Source organism: Mus caroli, chromosome 1, assembly GCF_900094665.2.
Source record: "Mus caroli chromosome 1, CAROLI_EIJ_v1.1, whole genome shotgun sequence".
Lineage (NCBI taxonomy): Eukaryota > Metazoa > Chordata > Mammalia > Rodentia > Muridae > Mus > Mus caroli.
The window spans coordinates 35,076,116-35,094,848 of NC_034570.1; the positions used below are offsets into that span (position 1 = coordinate 35,076,116).

At 41.8% G+C, this 18,733-nt stretch overlaps 1 protein-coding gene across 1 annotated transcript in view; it reads left to right on the forward strand.

Annotated features, from left to right (window-relative positions):
* Window positions 1-1,994: 1,994 nt before the first annotated feature.
* Window positions 1,995-18,733, forward strand: part of Il18r1 (interleukin 18 receptor 1) — a 25,713-nt gene continuing 8,974 nt past the window's right edge. Inside the window, exons 1-6 of the mRNA XM_021174573.1 lie at window positions 1,995-2,092; window positions 2,451-2,560; window positions 7,733-7,818; window positions 10,744-10,990; window positions 14,663-14,828; window positions 17,288-17,432. Coding sequence (XP_021030232.1) covers window positions 7,761-7,818; window positions 10,744-10,990; window positions 14,663-14,828; window positions 17,288-17,432 — 616 coding nt within the window. The 5' untranslated portion in view covers window positions 1,995-2,092; window positions 2,451-2,560; window positions 7,733-7,760. The remainder of the gene's footprint in view (window positions 2,093-2,450; window positions 2,561-7,732; window positions 7,819-10,743; window positions 10,991-14,662; window positions 14,829-17,287; window positions 17,433-18,733) is intronic.

Below are 18,733 nucleotides of genomic sequence, written 5' to 3' on the forward strand. Positions count from 1 at the left end.
GGGGGGAGGGTATGGGGGACTTTTGGGAGAGCATTGGAAATGTAATTGAGGAAAATACGTAATAAAAATATTAAAAAAATAAAAATAAATAAAAATAAAACAAACCATTAAGAGGAAAAAATTGGATTGCTAAATGTGCACTGATAGAAAAGTAAGTTCACTATGGAAAACCCTATGACACATAAAATGTTAGCAATAGTCAAAGTACTAGAAAAGTTAACTGTTTACTATACAATGTTCAGAGTAAATTAGTTTTTTTAAATAAGTGGGTTGTTATGTCAAACGCTTTAAAAATATATAAGATAGTCATATGATGTTTCTCACATGCTTTTGCTGTATGATTCACTTCTTTTCAGAAAACAATTTTTGCATTTATAGAATAAAGTAAACTTGTAACTGTTTGTATAAAAAGAAAAAAAGGAATTCAAACTTCCCCTCGCATGCATCCACCCTGTGGTTGCCTGGTATGCTAAATCCACCTGCTCCCCTGTAGTAGACCGTTTTGTTCTTCTGCAGCTTCATCTACTTCTTAATGAGTTGCCAAAACTGACCACTGAGAAGCATGCTGTGTACATAACTGTCTCGTGTCCCAGAACGTGGAATCAGGAGGAAGCCCTCACACCGGATAACGGAATCCTTGCTCTGTGGCTCTGAGGACGTCCCTTCGCATCCTCAGATAGCACTTTGTCTTAGGTTGGATGGAACATAGTACCATGCTGGATTCTTTGCTAACTGAAAATAGAAGTATTTGGATTTCAGAAAGAACTGGATAAATATTAATGTTGGTGATTATGAAATCTCACTGTGAGCCATGGGAATTTGAGTGTGTATTCTGTGATTGTTCTGAATGAAGACCTCTAAAAATGAAATTCTCTCCAATCTCACCCCTGGGAATAGTTGCTTCCTCGTGCCTGCTGCTCCATCCATGGAAAAGGACTCAAGAGAATTGTTATTTGTTCCAGAGATTCTTCTGATAAGTCTAAACTATTTGCATGTAATTGAGCTGGGCAGCATGGCGCACTTGGGAGGCAGAGGCAGGTGGATCTCTGTGAGTTTGAGGCTAGCCTGGTCTACAGAGTTAGTTCCAGGACACCAGAGCTACACAAAGAAAACCTGTCTCAACAGCAGCAGCAGCAGCAGCAGCAGCAGCAGCAGCAACAGCAACAGCAACAGCAGCAGCAACAGCAGCAACAACAACAACAATAAAGAAAAAGAAGAGAAGGAGGAGGAAAGGAAAGAAGGAAGAAGAAAGGGAAGAAATAATAGATTTTTCTGTAATGAACACACATATGCTTTGATGCTTTTGCTAAACTCAAAATATTAGTTTTATTTTACTGTTTTGAAAGGTTCAAAGCATGATCCATGTAAAAATGTCTTCTGTGGGCTTTCTCCCATTTCTACTTTTGTTTCCCTCATTTCTTCAAAGTGCTTGTCCAGGCAGAGCTGACGTTATTTGGTTATTAGTCACAGGTAAACAAAGCGTTTCTCTGTGTTCCCTCTTGTAGACATCGCTGTATTAGATTAGGAAGGGAATGAGCTGACCCACTGTCCAGTTTGTGAGTTGTGGTAGAAAGAGTGTTGAAGTTTGTTAAATGCTTGTTTTCCATGTATCAAAATGTATGCCTTTCCTATTTATTATTGTATGGTGACTTATTTTTCACTGGGCAAAAATAATTGTGCCATTGATTCCTTGTGTGTTTTCTTCATGTGTGTTTGAAGAGTTCTAGCTTATTAAAAAAAATGTAGAAATACTCTGTTTCTTTTGAACAATTTAAAATCTCACTATAACTTCCCAATTGTGGCTTTCCACCCATCCAGGAGGCTGAGCACCCTGTGCTGGCTGGCACTATAGCCTGGCAGTCTCAAGGACTCTCCTCCCGCAGTGCAGGAGTCCTGGGTTCTCAGCGCCCTCTGCCTGAAGGGTGTGGCACGCACAGGGCACACAGGTGGTTCTTGTGGTTGAGTAGACAGGCTGCAGGTTCCGGGAAGCCAAAGGCGGAGTCAGCTGAGATCCAGGCGGGAGAACTCCAGGGGCTCTATCACCTCAGCGGTGGGGGGTCGGGGTTAGTTCTGGGAACTGTGGAGCTCTTAGGTGAGCAGGGACATGCAGAGAAACCCTGCCAGGAGTGCAGGTCTTCCCAGAACTGAAAGCTTGAGCGCTCCTGGGTGGAGCAGCCTGTAGCGCCCTAGACTTCAGTGCCCCAGCTCTTAACTCCGGGAGCTCCTCCCATCCCAGGCGGTGATCACCTGAAACCTTAGCTTTTCCTTTTTTCTTCTTATTCTGATCTTCCTCTCCCAGTCCTCCCTCCTCCCCCCCCCCCGTCGTTGGCTGTCTTTTATTTTATTTTATTTTATTTCTTTTCTGCAATAATTCTCTGGGTTGCCCAATCTCTCTAATCAAGCTCCTGGCCTTGCCTCATTGCGCCTTCCCTCCCTGTCTGTTGTCACAGTTGTGGGACCAGGAGGCATTTAGTCTCACTTGCTAGGCGAATCCTGCTTCGCAGATGTAAGTGAAGGAGAAGCCACTGCCCCGCCCTATCTGTGGGCCACCTCTCTGAAGGTAAGGGCAGACTCTGATGTCCAGTCCTCACTGTCTTCTGCTGTCTGGAGCAAGGAGAGGGACAACCCACAAGGATCCCGAAAACAAGGTCAATTGTGAGTGGGGTGTGTGTGTGTGTGTGTGTTACTAGTGAGTACAAATGTATACGTTCTTTGTAGAGAGGTATGAACAGCTAAAACACAGCAACAGTTGATTTATTCAGCTCTTACCCTCTGCTGACAATACACACAGGTGTGCTGTATTTTAGTTGCTTAATCCTCTTAGGAGACAAATGAAACAGGCAATATCAGGCTTAATAAATGGTGTGAGGGGAGAAATATTCAGAAATTTATCTAAGAACATCTTCAGTTATTGCACCAGTGAATGACCCATTTATGCAGATTTGGGGAATATTCAATCTCCCTCATGAGTACATGCATGTATGTGTGCACTGATGCATGCACAAGCATCCACACACATGCATGTACACTCACACTCCTGTGCACACACTCACTTCACACACACACACACACACACACACACACACACACACACTGCAGTCACAAGAATATCTGCCTTAGGCACATATTATGGAAAAGCAGAGAGCCTTCTCCTGGGTACCTCACCAGGAAGTGGAGGCTGGTCCAGGAGCCCTGGAAGTGCTGTGTGTTAGGGTTGGCTTGAACTGGCAAGCTTCCTGACAATGCCAAACATTGTGTCATATTGGAAGGACAATAGGGTTCCAGAGGAGTGGGGGGAGGGGGGACGAACATGGTCTTCATACCTGGATCCATGCTTGTGAAGGCATATTTTGGAAAATGGAGATAATAGCAGCAGGTATTTTTACGCTAAGTGTCGTGAGGTACCCATGACTCTCCTGTACTTACAGATGGAAAGTCAAATGTGCATACCCCTTTTTTTTTCCTTAAAGCAGAAGTGCAAGGGTGTATTCAAGATCATTTTTGTTGGTTGTACCAGACTGATTAGCCTTTCTGCAGATGAAGTAAAGCACCCATTGGAGACTGTAGCAAAAGGGACTGCATGTTTAAAAAGAGTCATGGAGAGCAGAGCTCAGTGGTGTTCCCAGCGAGGAAAAGAAAAACCTCATTGGGTGTCATAATTCACCAAAGCAGTGTTAAGGATACATCAGGGTCATGTTTTGTTAAGCAATGACTGTCCATGAGGTGACATGTTTACCTGTGAGTGACTGAAACTCAACTGTCACAAGCTTGGTTGTTTCCCACTCTCCCAGCCTTAGAAACTGAGTGTGTATGGATGTGAGTGAGTGTGTGTGTGTGTGTGTGTGTGTGTGTGCTTACCTGGAAGCTTTAAGGAGCTTAATATCTATGTGCTCAGATGAACTGTTTGTACTAGAATGTGGTCAGTTTCCTCATGGTAAGGACCCAAAAGGACAGAATCAGAAACTCAGGATCTCAGGACATGACCACATTGACATCCTTAGAAAGGACTCCCTTGTCTTGGGGGACAGAGATACTTGTCACCTTGCATCTGGCCTTCATCCTATGCCTCCAGATCACAAAACGTTTGGAAGAGCACTTAATTTAATCTAGAGAAAAATTTATGTCATTGGATAACTAAGTTTGTAACTATCCTTTCTATTTATGAGCACACTCACACTTGCTTGCATATGGATTAATTTTATGTTTTTTATGTCAACTATGAACTGGATGTATCTAATAAGAAATGTACTTTTCTGAGTGCACAGGCAAGACCTATAGATTGGTGGCTTTCCATTTGTTTGTACACTGGAATCAGCTGGGAATGTGGAAGAGTCAAGGGCTCAGGGTGCCTCCTGTGTGTGTTTAGTGGGCAGCATGTCTGTCAAAATAAACCTTTGAAGACATTATGCTTTAAGAAGTCAGAGATGGTGTAGGTGTGCAATAAATTGAATGATGAGTCGGGACTCGCATCTGTATGCATTTTGTAAGCTTCTTTCATTCAACGATTTAGCAAAGAAGCCAGCATAGAGTGGCTCAGGCTGGTTTGCATCAGTTGCTATGGAACGTTGGCACAGTGAGAACAGAGAGAAAGTGAGTGTGTCCATGCTTACACACACCTGCTCCTGGCCAGGCACCTGTGCTAGATTTCCAATCGAGCTCTAGGACAGCCTTTTCTTGGTAAATGGACATCAGCCAACTTCAAAGCAAAGGTAGCACTAATTGATTGGACAGAGAAATAATTCATAGTTATTTTGTAAGTAGAAGTTTAATTCGGTCCCATTTTCCTGACAAAGAAGTAAATGAGATGTTTGTAAGTTTAGAAATAAGTCAAATGTCAGGATGAAATCATAAAACTGAGGAATGTAGGTAAATGTCTGTGTTACCTTTGAGGGAAATTCAAAATGATCTCTACTTAAAAATGATGGAAACACACACAGAGACACACACACAAGGGTATTGACTTGTGTGCATGGTTATAAAAGTTTTCTGTATGCTAATATACCAAAAGAAAAATTAAACAAATTGGGTAGAATTCCAGACATTGGGGAACTGCGAAAGAATCACTTGTGATGGAAGAGTTGGTAATCATGAACTGAAACAGCTAGCATTATGTGATTATTTAAATCATATATAATAAAAAGAAAATGCAGATTCAAATATTCCAGAGGCCCTGTTCCTCTTGGATGGCCTAGTTAGATGTGAAGAGTGGGGTGGAATGTATTGACCTGGGTGTGGTGGGAAGTTTCTTGCACTCTTGAGGCAGGTAGAAGCTGCCAAGACATTTCTGGAATGTGGCTGGGTAGCATCCATTCATAATGCCTTTGGCCTCTTTTCTGTCTCACCATATCCCAACACCAGTAAAATGATAAGAAATAAGGACAGTGGTAGGAGCCGACATCTAGATGACATTATTCTTTAGACATTTTGGGCAGGAACACTTTTGCTCAGGGTGTTAGACCTGTCATTCCCTCTTGTGGATAAAGGACTCTGAGCTCAGCTAGGCATGGTGACTGGCCCATGATTGTTAAGCCAGTAAAGGAAAGGCTTGAAGATTCAGATCCAGGCAGCCTGGTGCCCACGGTTGTACCCCATGAAACTGAGGGACAGACAAAACAGGAAGTTACTTGGGCATCATTTCATTATTGAAAACGAATACAAAAATTATAAGAAGGATAGGGAAATATGGTGCATTGTGAAAAATTTTTCTTATTTTTACTCTTTGTTTTTATTAAATGTTCTACATTAGGCAGATAATATTTTACAAATTAGAAAAAAAATTAGGAAGAAAAGTAAGTTACTTCAAGTTACATCAAAGCAAAACAATACAAAATGAAAAACTCAACAAGAGAACACTAACAATCCTTAAAATTGCTACATGAAAAAACACCAGTTCCTTAAATCCACATATACAACTTAAGAAGCACAACAGAACATCAGAGTACTGCCCACGCCTCCACTCACACAGCAGTGTGGTCAGCATGGAGTTTTTATATGCTGAGATCTTAACTCATCTCACATTGAAACTTGTATCTTATCAGAATGTCAAATGATTGTGTAATTTTATTTCTTGTTAAAAGTTAAAATGAAGAAGAAGAAGAAAGGAAGGAAAAAAGATAGTGCCAGCCTGTGGCAGCCTCAACTGGAGAAAAGGCCCGGGGAAAAAAATCACACTTTTGTATTCTACCCAAGTCAGAAATATCAGACATTAATAAAGGTGTCGGAGTGGGTGGCAGAGGTTTCGAGTTGTGCATTGTTCTAATTTGGCTCCGAACGGTTGGTACTTTCCATGAACAGATACCCTTTGTGTTTTCACACTGTTCTCTATCATCCCTTGCAAACTGGTATGTGGTTTGGGTAGGTTTATTATAAACCTTCGCCTGTGGTTGAGGAGGTAGGAAGGGATGTGAGCGGCCATTGGGTGTTGCCCTTGGTTTTAAGGCTGCCAGGCTCCCAGATGTCTTCATTCATGAGCATTAGATACTGCAATCCCTCGATGGTTCTGGAGGAAGCCGCCTTACCCTCTGTGTTTTGGGAATGGGCTCTCCAGATACTTAATTTGTCCAAGGTCCACAGCTCCTCCTTGAGCATTGTCAGGCAGGGATTCTAGTCCATTCTGTGTGCCTCTAAAGGAACCAAGCTCTTCATGACCCACTGTGTTCCATGGGGCCCCCAGTTCCTTTGAGGCAATGGCGTGGAAGAGATAGGTGGTTCTGTAAACAGGAGATGAGGGATTATTTATGAAATATTTAGACTGAACACCTGACTACATGAGGGAAGGGTGTTCTTCTGTTCTGCTCCTCTTACTCATATCAGAAAGGCGAAGGTTGGGCTGTTCTAGGATCAAAGCCCAGGGCAGAAAGAGAAATGCCCTGGGGTCACAGCCCTGTAAAAAGCTTTGTAATTACAGGAACCTTCTACTTATTTTATCCATGCACTTAAAGTAAGCACACAGGACAGCCAGTGCTGACTCGGACCCAGATCATATACATCTCCTCTAGGGACAGTGCTCCAGGTGCCAGGTCACATGCCCCAGACCTTGTGCAAACTTTGCTGTTGATCGGGGCATCATAATTCTTAGACTTTTGAAACTTTCTGAAATTTTCGAAACTATGAAATAGTGAGTCAAAGTAAGCCTTTCTCTCCCCTGCACCCACCCTCTATCATACACCACACACACACACACACAACACCCCTCCATAGACATAAAACACACACAGCGATACACATACAACCCCCCACAACCCTGCACACACAACACTCCACACACCCCTCCACACACACAAAACATACACAGAACACACACAATACACCTACACACAACACACAAATACCTACACACACACACACACACACACACACTTCTGCACAGGTAGAACTGCCATTCACACCTCCATAGACCATGGGTTGTTTAATCTGTAGAATCATGTATTTTTTTCTAGCATTTAGCTTGGACCCTGAAGGCAAAGTTTAGCGCATCAGGTAAAAAGATGTCAGGCCCCATTTGCTAAAGAAAATTGTTAAATAATTATGTTTTGTGGGAGCTAAAATTCATTGCCTTGAAATTTATTAGTTCTTTGTGACTAAAAGTTTGGTGCACTGGACTGTTTTAGAAGATATGTGATATTGCTGGAATACTTGTGTCGATGTGCCGGAAGAGTGTTTAAACATCTGTTGTAAGATGGAGTTGGTTGTTTGAGGGCATAAGCTTAACCTTATATTATTCTTTCTCTAGAGATACCATTCAAAGTGGAAGCCTAAACATGCATCATGAAGAATTAATCTTGACACTCTGCATTCTCATTGTTAAAAGTGCCTCAAGTAAGTGGTTTATAAACATTCACAAACAAACCATGTTAGAGAGCTAGAGGGAAATTATGGGGATTTGTTCTTATAGCTGACGCAGTTACTGAAGTTGCCTAATTTAGTTAACATTTAGTGACTTCAAATTTTACTTTACAACTCCGAGAAATACTTGCTCTTTCTGGGGCAGGGAAGGGAAGAGAGCTGGGAATGAAGCAGATGAAGATGCTCCTGCAGGTCACTGTGCAGAGAGACAGGGATTCACACTGAATTACGCTTTAGAAGAAAAGGGCATCTCTCAACTGCTCCTGGTTGCCTTTTGAAATAGAGGAAGAAAACAATTGTATTCTTTACTGGTTTTAGACAATTTTATTTGTTTTCTTTTTGGGGGAGTGTTTTGGTTTTTTTGAGACAGGGTTTCTCTGTAGAGTCCTGGCTGTCCTGGAACTCAATTTGTAGACCAGGCTGGCCTTGAACTCAGAAATCCACCTGCCTCTGCCTCCTGAGAGCTGGGATTAGAGGCATGTGCCACCACACCCAGCTTTTAGACAATTTTATATAGCTTCCATTTCCTGAGAGGATGGCAAGAATTCCTTCATTTTAAAAGGAATATTCAAATGGAAGTAAACAGAAAATACTTTCCAACTCTTAAAAATCACCCAAGTGCTAGAAAAAATAAGAAGGAGAAAGGCTGGACTAGAAGCTAAAGGGAGTGTCAGATTACATCAGACAGAACTTGTAACTCATGAGCTGTGGTGGTTTGGGGATCTTCTCCAAGTAGAGAAGGATTGGAAGGTCCCGTTCTTTGGCAAGAAGTCCCATGACTAAGGAACTTTGGCATAGACCTTGCAGGAGAAAGGGAGCAAGCCAGTTAACTTACTTCAGGATGTTATACCCAAAAGGGAGCACTCGGGACCATATCCTTTACTTTGAGAATTATTGAGACAGGAAAACAGAGATTAGCTATGATTGCTTTTATATAAGACATCTCCAGTCTGGAGGTATGCTTATGAATTGACTCATGCATTGTTGGAATATTATGTGCCACACAACGCAGTGATATCCAGATCCTAAAGACCGTTCATTCTTCTTGGTATGAAATGATTTGTTCGGGACTACTGAGCAAGAGTGCCAAGTACCAGCTGTGTGCCACGTGTTCCATGCTTGATAGACAAACATCTATTACCTATTCATGACTGCCATGAAACACAATTTTGGAACAAAATCAGGTCTACATCCTGTTAGGTCTGGGGCTCAGGTTCCTTTGGTGGCTTAAGGAGTGCCTTTCACGAATAGGAATTATAGCCATATGTATCAATATTTTATCTGTGGAATTCATTTAACTTGTTAGTGCTGCCTCTCACAGTTGTCTTCATAGAACAACTTAAACCACTGACTTTGTCCATAGAAGAACAGGACTGACTGCTCACCCAGTCCATGCGCCTTGGCCTCTGTTCATTTATATAACATAAGAGCATCATATCAATCAACAAAGTGAGGCTGTCATGCTAAATGCAAGGAAAGGTATTTTAAGACATGAGGTTCCTCATAATTATACATTCCTAACATCCTACTGCCCACTATTTTTTTTTAATGGAGGCAATCTCCAAAAAGGAATTCATGCATTCATCAACCAAAGAACAAGTACTTATGTTTGCAGCAGGTTTGTTTCTTAAATGAATCAGCACTTGGAACCTGGGATACCTTCAACTGTCCAATAGATTCTTTTACAATAATCTAAGTCCTCAATACATATACAGTGAATCGTCTAATCATGGTTATGGCTGAGCCCTGCATAATAATAAGTCAGGAACTCACATTGCATGTAGGAAAAAGAATGGACATCTATAGGCTTGATGATGTGTGGAGGGATCCAGACACAAGAAAGCATACATACTATATGAGCTGTAACCCTGAGTCTCTAAGGCACTGGGGAGAGTTATTGAAGTGCTAAAGACTCTTGGTTTGAGTGTCAAGGAACAAGTCTGTTGGGAGATTGAGATAGAGAATAGGGGTTATGTTACAAGCACCAGCAAGAGACTGACATTCAGTGTCATTCTTGAACTTTGAAGTAGATCTAACATTTGAGCCACTTCCTTCTTCTGCTGTGGTTAACATTTAAGTTAACGCCCTCCTGAATGTTGCTCTGAACAATAGACCCTAGCAACAGAGACAACATTTTGTGTACGGTCTTAAGGAAAATACTGTATATACTTAACAGACTGATTTTCTAAATAAGGATTAAGGGCATTCTAGATCCAGTGGAGTGGCTTTGAGAATTGTTCAGCAACTGTAATTTAGAACAGAGGGCCACTCTTTGGAGATGAAAAAAAAAGATACATTTCTAAAGCTAAAGAATCTGAGTGAAGAAACAGGGAGATGGGAAGAGAAAGGGTGGTCTGTATTCATCAGTTCTTGGTCAGTTATGTGGAAATATGCCACCGTGAGGATTTAGCTACCCAAGAACTCCTCTAACTCTCCCAAACTTCCCCAGATCGAGTAGACAGACTGGTTGGACACAAGGGACATGAGACCTGCTCTGACTGAGATGAAGATGTATACCCAGGTTTTTTGTCTTTCCCATGGAGATTCCATGGTGCTGACATTTTGAGGGAATACGATGACCCTTTGACTTCTATGCCTTTTCTTAACAGTGAGTTATAAAGTGTCATACTCTGAAGATGTGGCCTCAAAGCCTTCGAGTGAGGGTTGGCTAAGCTCTTCAACTTTCTATCTAGGGGAAGCCATCAGCTTTATCTTCATCTTGGTTCTGAAAGTGTCTTATCTCCTGCATGTCTTCTCTTAAGACAAAAGACAGCACAGGAGTACGATGCTGAGATTTCTCCTAGCTTTCTTACTGACTGTTTATACCCATGGAGGGGAATCAGGGAAAAATCACCCTTGTCCTGTTTTATCTCCCTTTCCTCTTTCAATCTGCTGTAGAAAGTTGTATTCACCGATCGCAAATTCATGTGGTAGAGGGAGAACCTTTTTATCTGAAGCCATGTGGCATATCTGCACCAGTGCCCAGGAATGAAACAGCCACCACGAGATGGTTCAAAGGCAATGCTTCACATGAGTATAGAGAGCTGAACACCACAAGCTCGCCCAGAGTCACTTTTCGTGATCACATCTTGGAATTCTGGCCAGTTGAGATGGAGGATGAGGGAACCTACATTTCTCAAGTCGGGTGAGTGAGCCAATTTGTTTTAACATATTTCCTGAGATTCTTGACCTTGACTCAGAAAATCAAATACACATTTGTAAGCTCTGATAATCCATGCATTTTTTTCTCCCCTGTTCTCTCTTCAACAGGAAACAAATGTTTCATTGTAGAAATATTAAGTTGGTCACTCTGAATTTATATATATGTATGTATGTGTGTATATATATATATACACACACATATGTATATATATGTGTGTATATATATATGTATACATATATATGTATATATGTATACATATATGTATATATGTATATATATGTGTATACGTATGTGTGTGTGTGTATATATATATATATATATATATATATATATATTTTTTTTTTTTTACTAAATTATTAATGAGATTTCCTTTGCAGGGACTCTTGTTAATGATAAGCAGAGAGGAAATTCAGGTGGGTTTGGTAATGAGGTCTTCAGATGATATGGCACCTGAGGCAAGAGCAGCAGGGGCTCCCTCCCACATGTCCTGTTTAGACTTCAGAGAAAGGGAGAAAGGAGAGAGTTTAGAGGAACACACCCTAGTCTAGATTTTGGAGGTTTCTGGGAAACAAGAGGCAAAGTTACTAGGGAAAAGATATAGTTGCTACCCAGCCACAAGCTAATAGCCAAAGTCAGAGTGAGAGGGAGAGAGGGAGGAAGGGAGATTAGGCTCATGCATACATGTGTAGGTAAACATTCTTTATAAAGACTTGGCATTGACCTATAAAACGTCGGTCTCTCAGGGTTAGCTGGATGATATGTCGCTGTGTTGTGAGATTTCTAAAAGAAATCTGTCTTTATTCTGGAGTGAGCCCTGATCCTTATCAGCACACCTTAGAGAAAGAGAAGTGAGATTTCACAGCAAAGCCTCTTTTTCGCTCCTGTGGTTTTTCATGAAATGAGGTCATAGTTGTTTACTAGACACAGAAACGTCTGAGTGTCAGAAATATGTTGTAGAACTTGTTTTTTTAAACAGTGCAGTATATGTGATATTTTAAGGGAGAGAATTATAATATGTATGTTGCAACTGGATCTTTCTAGAGTGAGTTAAAAATGAATGGGGAAGAGAAATGGCCCCCGTCCTCACTGACATAATTGCATGCACAGGACATGGGCATTTTGGACATGGTGGAAAGAGCCATTTGAGGTGAAGAGGCATGTATAGTCATCCTGGGGAGAAGATGGAGACAGGGTGTTTGCTACCTATTTTTCTGATCTGGAGGGCAGATAATACCACCTGTATTAGGAAGCAAGAGTGGGACCATCAGGATGAGGGGGGAATGAGCAAGCAGTGTGGAGACCCGGGAGGCAGGATCAGGGCTCACTCTAGAATAAAGACAGATTTATAAAAGAAATCTGCTACATCTCACAACACAGCAACATATCATCCAGCTAACCCCGAGAGACCGACATTTTATAGGAGCACAACCCGATGATAAGGATGAAGCTTTGACAACGGCTTTGAGTGTAGTGGAGCTTCCACATGGAAGAGGGTGCTTTGAACATCTTTAGTTCAAATAGAAGAAGAACCCGATGCCTGTGTCACATTTTACGGAGGAAGTCAGTGCTGAGCAGGTGGACCAGTGTTTTTGAGAGCATTAGAGGCAGGAGAGAGAGTTTCATGAATAAGAAAATGTGCTTCTCTTGCAGAAAACCTGAGTTCAGTTTGCAGCACCCATGTAGGGTGGCTCCTAAACACCTGGAACCCAGCTCTAGGCACCAGGGCCTCTTCTGGTGTACAGCACTGATACTTGCATGCACATACATACGTACGTACACATGCTTGCATGCACACAGAATCTTAAAACCTAACATCTTTTGAAAAGGAAAGAAAACCAGCTAAGAAGGAAATTCACACAGAAGAGAGTTTTCTCCAGTGGAGGTGAAGAAATGGTGCACAAAACACTTTTATTGGAGCCAGAGAGAAGAAAATAGGTCTTTCTGTTTTCATTCTTCCTTTCTTCCCTCCCTCTCCCTCTTCCTTCTTTCTTCCTTTTTCCTTCCTGATTAATCTCTCTCTTTCTCTCTCTCTTTCCTGTTTTCTTTCATCTTGCTTTAGGTTGCTGCTGATGGAAACCAAGATTATGTTCGTGTTTGGCAAGTGCTCTACAATGGAGCAATCAGCTGTTAAGCTGGGCTTCTTAAACCTGAAGAGCACTCAGCCAGAGGGGCCATTATAATCAGAGTGGCATTGATTCAAGGCCAGGGGTGACAGGGAAGGTGTGTGTGGAGGGTGTCTTAGAATTTTACTTTCTTGATCTCAATTTCCTGCTAGCCTTTGAGCTTGCTCTTTGACAGGGAGTGCAGAGTGATGCCTGGTTTAGCATTCCTAAGGGGTTCCCACACACAGCAAGCACTCTGTTAAGATTTGCTGAACGTTAAGAACTGGGAATTGCAGAGGTGGAAACCAACGTGATATGACAAGAGGAGTTTTAAGAAGAAGATGCTGCCAATGGGAATCTGAGCTCTTTTCAGGGCCAAGTAGCTCTGCTATGCATGGCCACTTAGTCACTGCTTTTTAGCACATGACAGTCTGTTACCCTCCCTAAACCTGGCTGATTTCCTCTATGTTGAACTACAAGATAAAGAACAAGGCTTCAGGGAGTGAGAAAATGTAGTATTATGCCAATCACTCCTGTCTCTTAGGGGCAAACTAATGTGCATTTACTCCTGGTCCCACCCAGTACAACACACACACACACACACACACTCTTGTGTGACCTTGAAAACATTGTTTAGTTACTTACATGAACATTAGGGAAATGGTCAATCTCCCTTGCATACACACACTGTAAAATATCTGGGAGTCTTTGAGCAATAGACCACTTGCTCTCTCCTGTCCATCTCATTGTAGATATAAAGAGGACCTGGGAAAACCCAGGTGTACACATATTTCCCAAATCACAGGAAAATTTAACAATATATGTGCTACCTCTGGGATGTGGACCCATACACCACATGTATGGTGTAAGCAAACATACAATTGAAAATGTTTTCACTTTTAAAAAATGCTGTTGTTTAAAAACATGCCATTTAGCATCATCTTCAAGATGGCTGATTTCTGAGAAGAGCAGTCACAACCATAAGAGCTACTGAAGCTCACTTTTGCTCAGTTGTGCAAGGGCTGTGGCAAACTCCAGCTTATTCAATAGTAAGGAAAAGTCCACAGAACAGCATGCCTGGAGAAAGAGAACACAAAGTGTAGAGGCACACACCATCAGAAGACAAGGTTGGCAGCTGCTTATAGATCTCTTCAAACTAAGACTGTCTTCCTATCCTGGTCTGTAAACCTCTGAGTTTGTCCAGCACTGATGATAAAGTTTAAAACATTAATTCTCTTAAGTTCTTGCCAAATGGCTGCCGGTGTGAAGTCTATTTGGTATGTATGTGTGATGTGTATGTGCTACACACATGGTGTTATGATGGTATACACGTGTGCGTATGTGTGTGTGTGTTTAAAGACTGTACTGGAGTGCAATCTTTCACCACATGACCATTGTAAACGTTCTGCTCTGAACTGAGGGGTGGCGGAGAAAAACTTACACATCAATGATTCAATCTCTTCATATAGAAATTAGGGTAAATCAGAAGATTGGAAGTAGTTGCAGAACCTCTTCACTTGTTATAAAATCCCTCTGTACCTTTGTTTCTTAGAAATGATCGTCGCAATTGGACCTTAAATGTCACCAAAAGAAACAAACACAGCTGTTTCTCTGACAAACTCGTGACAAGCAGAGATGTTGAAGTTAGGAAATCTCTGCATATCACTTGTAAGAATCCTAACTATGCAGAGCTGATCCAGCACACATGGCTGTATAAGGTAACATGTTGACAATATCTCCACTTAAGGCTCAATAAGAAAGAAAACATTCCATGTGGACAATATGAAGACTGTGGACCATTTTGGCCTCCACTAAAACAAGTGGTCCAAGTCCACATGGCTTGCTTGGCCTGAGTGAGAAAGTGTTCCATATGGGTATTATAAAGAGCTAATGTATGCAATATGCTTAGCGTGGTAGTCGGTGTTCAGTACACAGCGACTGCTTCTTCTCTTCTTCTTTCATTGTCCTTCTATTTAACTAAATCAGTTTTGGGAGTGCAGGTTTAGATTCTTTGTTTTATTTTATTTTGGGACATTTAGATGTTGAAACACAACACAATTCTATACATATCCTGAATGTTTGAGTTTACATTATAAAGCTGGTAGACAGAAAACCAGAGACAGAGAAAGGGAAAAATCCCTCCTACTCTCTCAGCTGTGCTTCTTTTGTCACCAGGTGAACATCTGTCCTTAGAAGTAGTGTGTTCTGCTGCCTGCCTTTTTTTTTTCTTTCTAACTGAAACGATGTGATGATTACTCATCCATACCTTTCTCTGAACAACCTTCTTTCAAACCTGAGCTGCATTTTGTATGAACTTAATTTAACCTAATGGACCTCATTCTTTTTAGACATATGTAACTTTCCTAGGTCCTTCAGGTATTTACAGGTTAGAATGGATGATTTTATATAAATCTTTGGGTGATTTATGATTAATACTATAATAATGTGGTTAATCATTCAAGGAAATCCCCACATATAGGATGACTGGAGCAGAGAAGAGGCTAATTGATCGCCCTACTCTCTACCTGCTTTCATCACGTTACTCTAACATGAGAAATAATACTTTCGGAAGGTTAAACATTTGACATAAAACATTTCAGAAACTTGGTCTGTCTCCCTGTTGTTCTCATAACGACTCTAAGTTAAATGTGGGGACTGCATCCTAATAGAGCTTCTTTTGGGAATAGCCTGTGTGGTTTCTGTTTGCCTCCTTGGTGGGCCTTTCCCTTAGTAAGTTGTAAGAGCTTTTTAAGAAGATGCTACGGAGGAGATGTTCACACTTGAATTCCATGTTTAGCATGTATAAAACAGTATATACATTCACATTCATGCACACATGTAACATGACCTGCATCATATCTGTGGAAGAGAAAACCTGAACTGCTGACTCTGTCAAAAGCTGAACAGCGGAACTTGTGGAAGCCGAGCCACTGGTGGTTTCCTTGGGGCGTGTTTGTAGCTCTTTCTGTCATGTCTTGAGATGCGAGGTGTCAGGGGAACTTCCTATCTGAAATGTTTTCAAAACATATGACTCAGGCTTGAGTTTACCTGCCTTCTTTTCCTGTTAAATATACATATTTTGCAATACATGTAAATTAGGGAGTCTTGGTTTCTGGGTTTTAAAGAAAGCCCCAAATACACAAATACCTAAATTTAGGAAATGCATGTTTCTGGATCTGTGTGTGGCTGAGCAGCTGACCAGAAGGTCAAGCATGCACAGACTGTGAGCTGTCTGTGATCTTCCTGAGGTACAAGGCAGGTGAATCAGGAAAGGTCTGATTAGAACCGAAAATGAAGACCTCTAGCATTTTGTATATGTTAAAAAGAATTTGCTTGAGTTTATAAAATGCTCCTTATACTCAGAAACACTTTGCAGATATGAGGCACACATGGGCACTTTGCAAGACATTTGGGTAACTGCCTGGGTCTAGCTACAGAGGCCTCCAGCAGTGGCCAGCAAGAGGCAAAGTCTATAAGCACTAGGTTCTCCTCGTTAGGAATGTGGAAGAACAGAGACACATGGTCAAAGTTAGTATTCCAGATCTCCTTTTTCTGATAGTTCCCACACTGGCCAGGACCTACCAAAGGCTGACGGAGGGCTGATTTGTAGACGGTGGCTTTGTTATGTTATTATTGGTGACAGTAACATGTGGAGAGAAAAAGAAAGATTGAAGTATGCCTATGGGTCTGGCCATCTATACCTTTTGGTACAGGACATCAAGAATCCAGAGCAGGCAAGCTCTACTCAGTCCTCTGAGTCATTCTGCCCATATTCCCTTTGACCCTCCCCTTACACACAGAACTGGAACCAAAGTGTCATGTAGTAGAGGTGTGTTTCATGGATAATCTTCACCTAAGCAGGTACTTTGTTATTTAGTATTCTGTCTCTGTTTCTCTCTCTCTCTGTGTGTGTGTGTGTGTGTGTGTGTGTGTGTGTATGAACACCAGGTGATAGGGGTGGTAAGAGTCCTCTCTTCATCAGTGGCAATGGTAGCAGGGCGCTTTACTGCTCTAGTGGAAGCAAGGGTGAGTTGCTAGGGCACATACTTAGGGGTTGAAGGTCATCTGTTGTGTTTCCCTTTATCTCTAAAGATCTTAAGCATTAGGGATGCGAACGATTAAAACTATGTGGCCTTTAGTGTCTTAAAGTATTTTTAACTTGCCTTGACAAAACCAGAACTGTAAGGAAATATCCAAAACCCCAAGGATCCTGAAGGATGCCGAGTTTGGAGATGAGGGCTATTACTCCTGCGTGTTTTCTGTCCACCATAATGGGACATGGTACAACATCACCAAGACTGTCAATATAACAGTTATTGAAGGTAAGAGAAAGTTTGTGGAAGAAGCAAATGCATAGGAGAGAAGCAGGGGCCTCCTCGGGTTTGAGAATACAACACCACTTGAAGTCTCAGGTTTAAAAGCTTTATCTTGGGCTTCCATAAAGCCAACTGAAACACATGTTTATAGATGGCTATAGTCAATAAGCTGTACTTAGTATTAGAAGGCAAAGAACACAGGTGAATTCACCAAAGCAAGGGATACACTGTCGTCAAGAAATTTTATGCCGATCTAGAGGGGCACTAGGCACTAGAGCTGCAGCTATATGAAATGGGTTGTCAGGGCGGTTGAAGGGTGTGCTGTGTAGTTGAAAGAGAAGTGCTGAAGACTTTGGCAGGTCTGGATTTTAGAGGGCCAGCACCTTGAAGGGGCAGAGCATGCTGGGAGAATAGCTGGCAGCTGACAAAACAAGGACATTGTGTGCCAGTTGGAGAGGAGCACATAGCCCAATTTGCCCTAAGCCCAGAGGGCAATCAAAGACCTAGGACTCTATGGTGACAGGGACCTGAGAGGTGATTTAACCGAACGGCACTACACGAGGATATACTTCAGATGGCACAGCCAAGAACCTGCCATCTATTACCTTATTGGGAACTGACAGGTAAATTTGACTGTGCAGCTATCTTGATATTTTCTCAAGTCCATTTTGCTGCCCTTAGCTTGTCCTGACTGCTTTTCATTTGCTTTCAAAAGCTTCATGGATGATCTGCTCCTCTATGAAAGCCCCTCCGGCTGTTTGAAGATATGTGGTATGACCATGACCCTAATTATGACCTTCTCCCCGGCCGCCCCAGTAAACTAGAAACTCTGTGTAGACGACACGTTTAACCAAACCCACAAGCTCAGAGATTGCTCCAACACATCCACTGTACTGACATGTTTCTCCTGCATGTCACCTGATGCTTTTTGATAGCTGCCCCTGTGTTACTATTACAGCAAAGTACCACAAGACTTAGTGTTCTGAACAAATGAACACCTTGTCTTAGAGTTCTGAAGGTCACATGTCTAAATAAGTTCATTGGGCTGAAGTCAAGGTTTCCACAGCATTTTATAGTTTTGGAGAGTGTGGGGGAAATATATTTCTCTGCCTTTTGCCAGTATCCAGAGGCTATCTTGTTTGTATAATACTTTATCCTCAGGCCTACGCGCATATATCTGCCAGTCTTTTCTCCTCCTCCTCCTCCTCCTCTTCTTCTTCTTCTTCTTCTTCCTTCTTCTTCTTCTTCTTCTTCTTCTTCTTCTTCTTCTTCTTCTTCTTCTTCTTCTTCTTCTTCTTCTTCTTCTT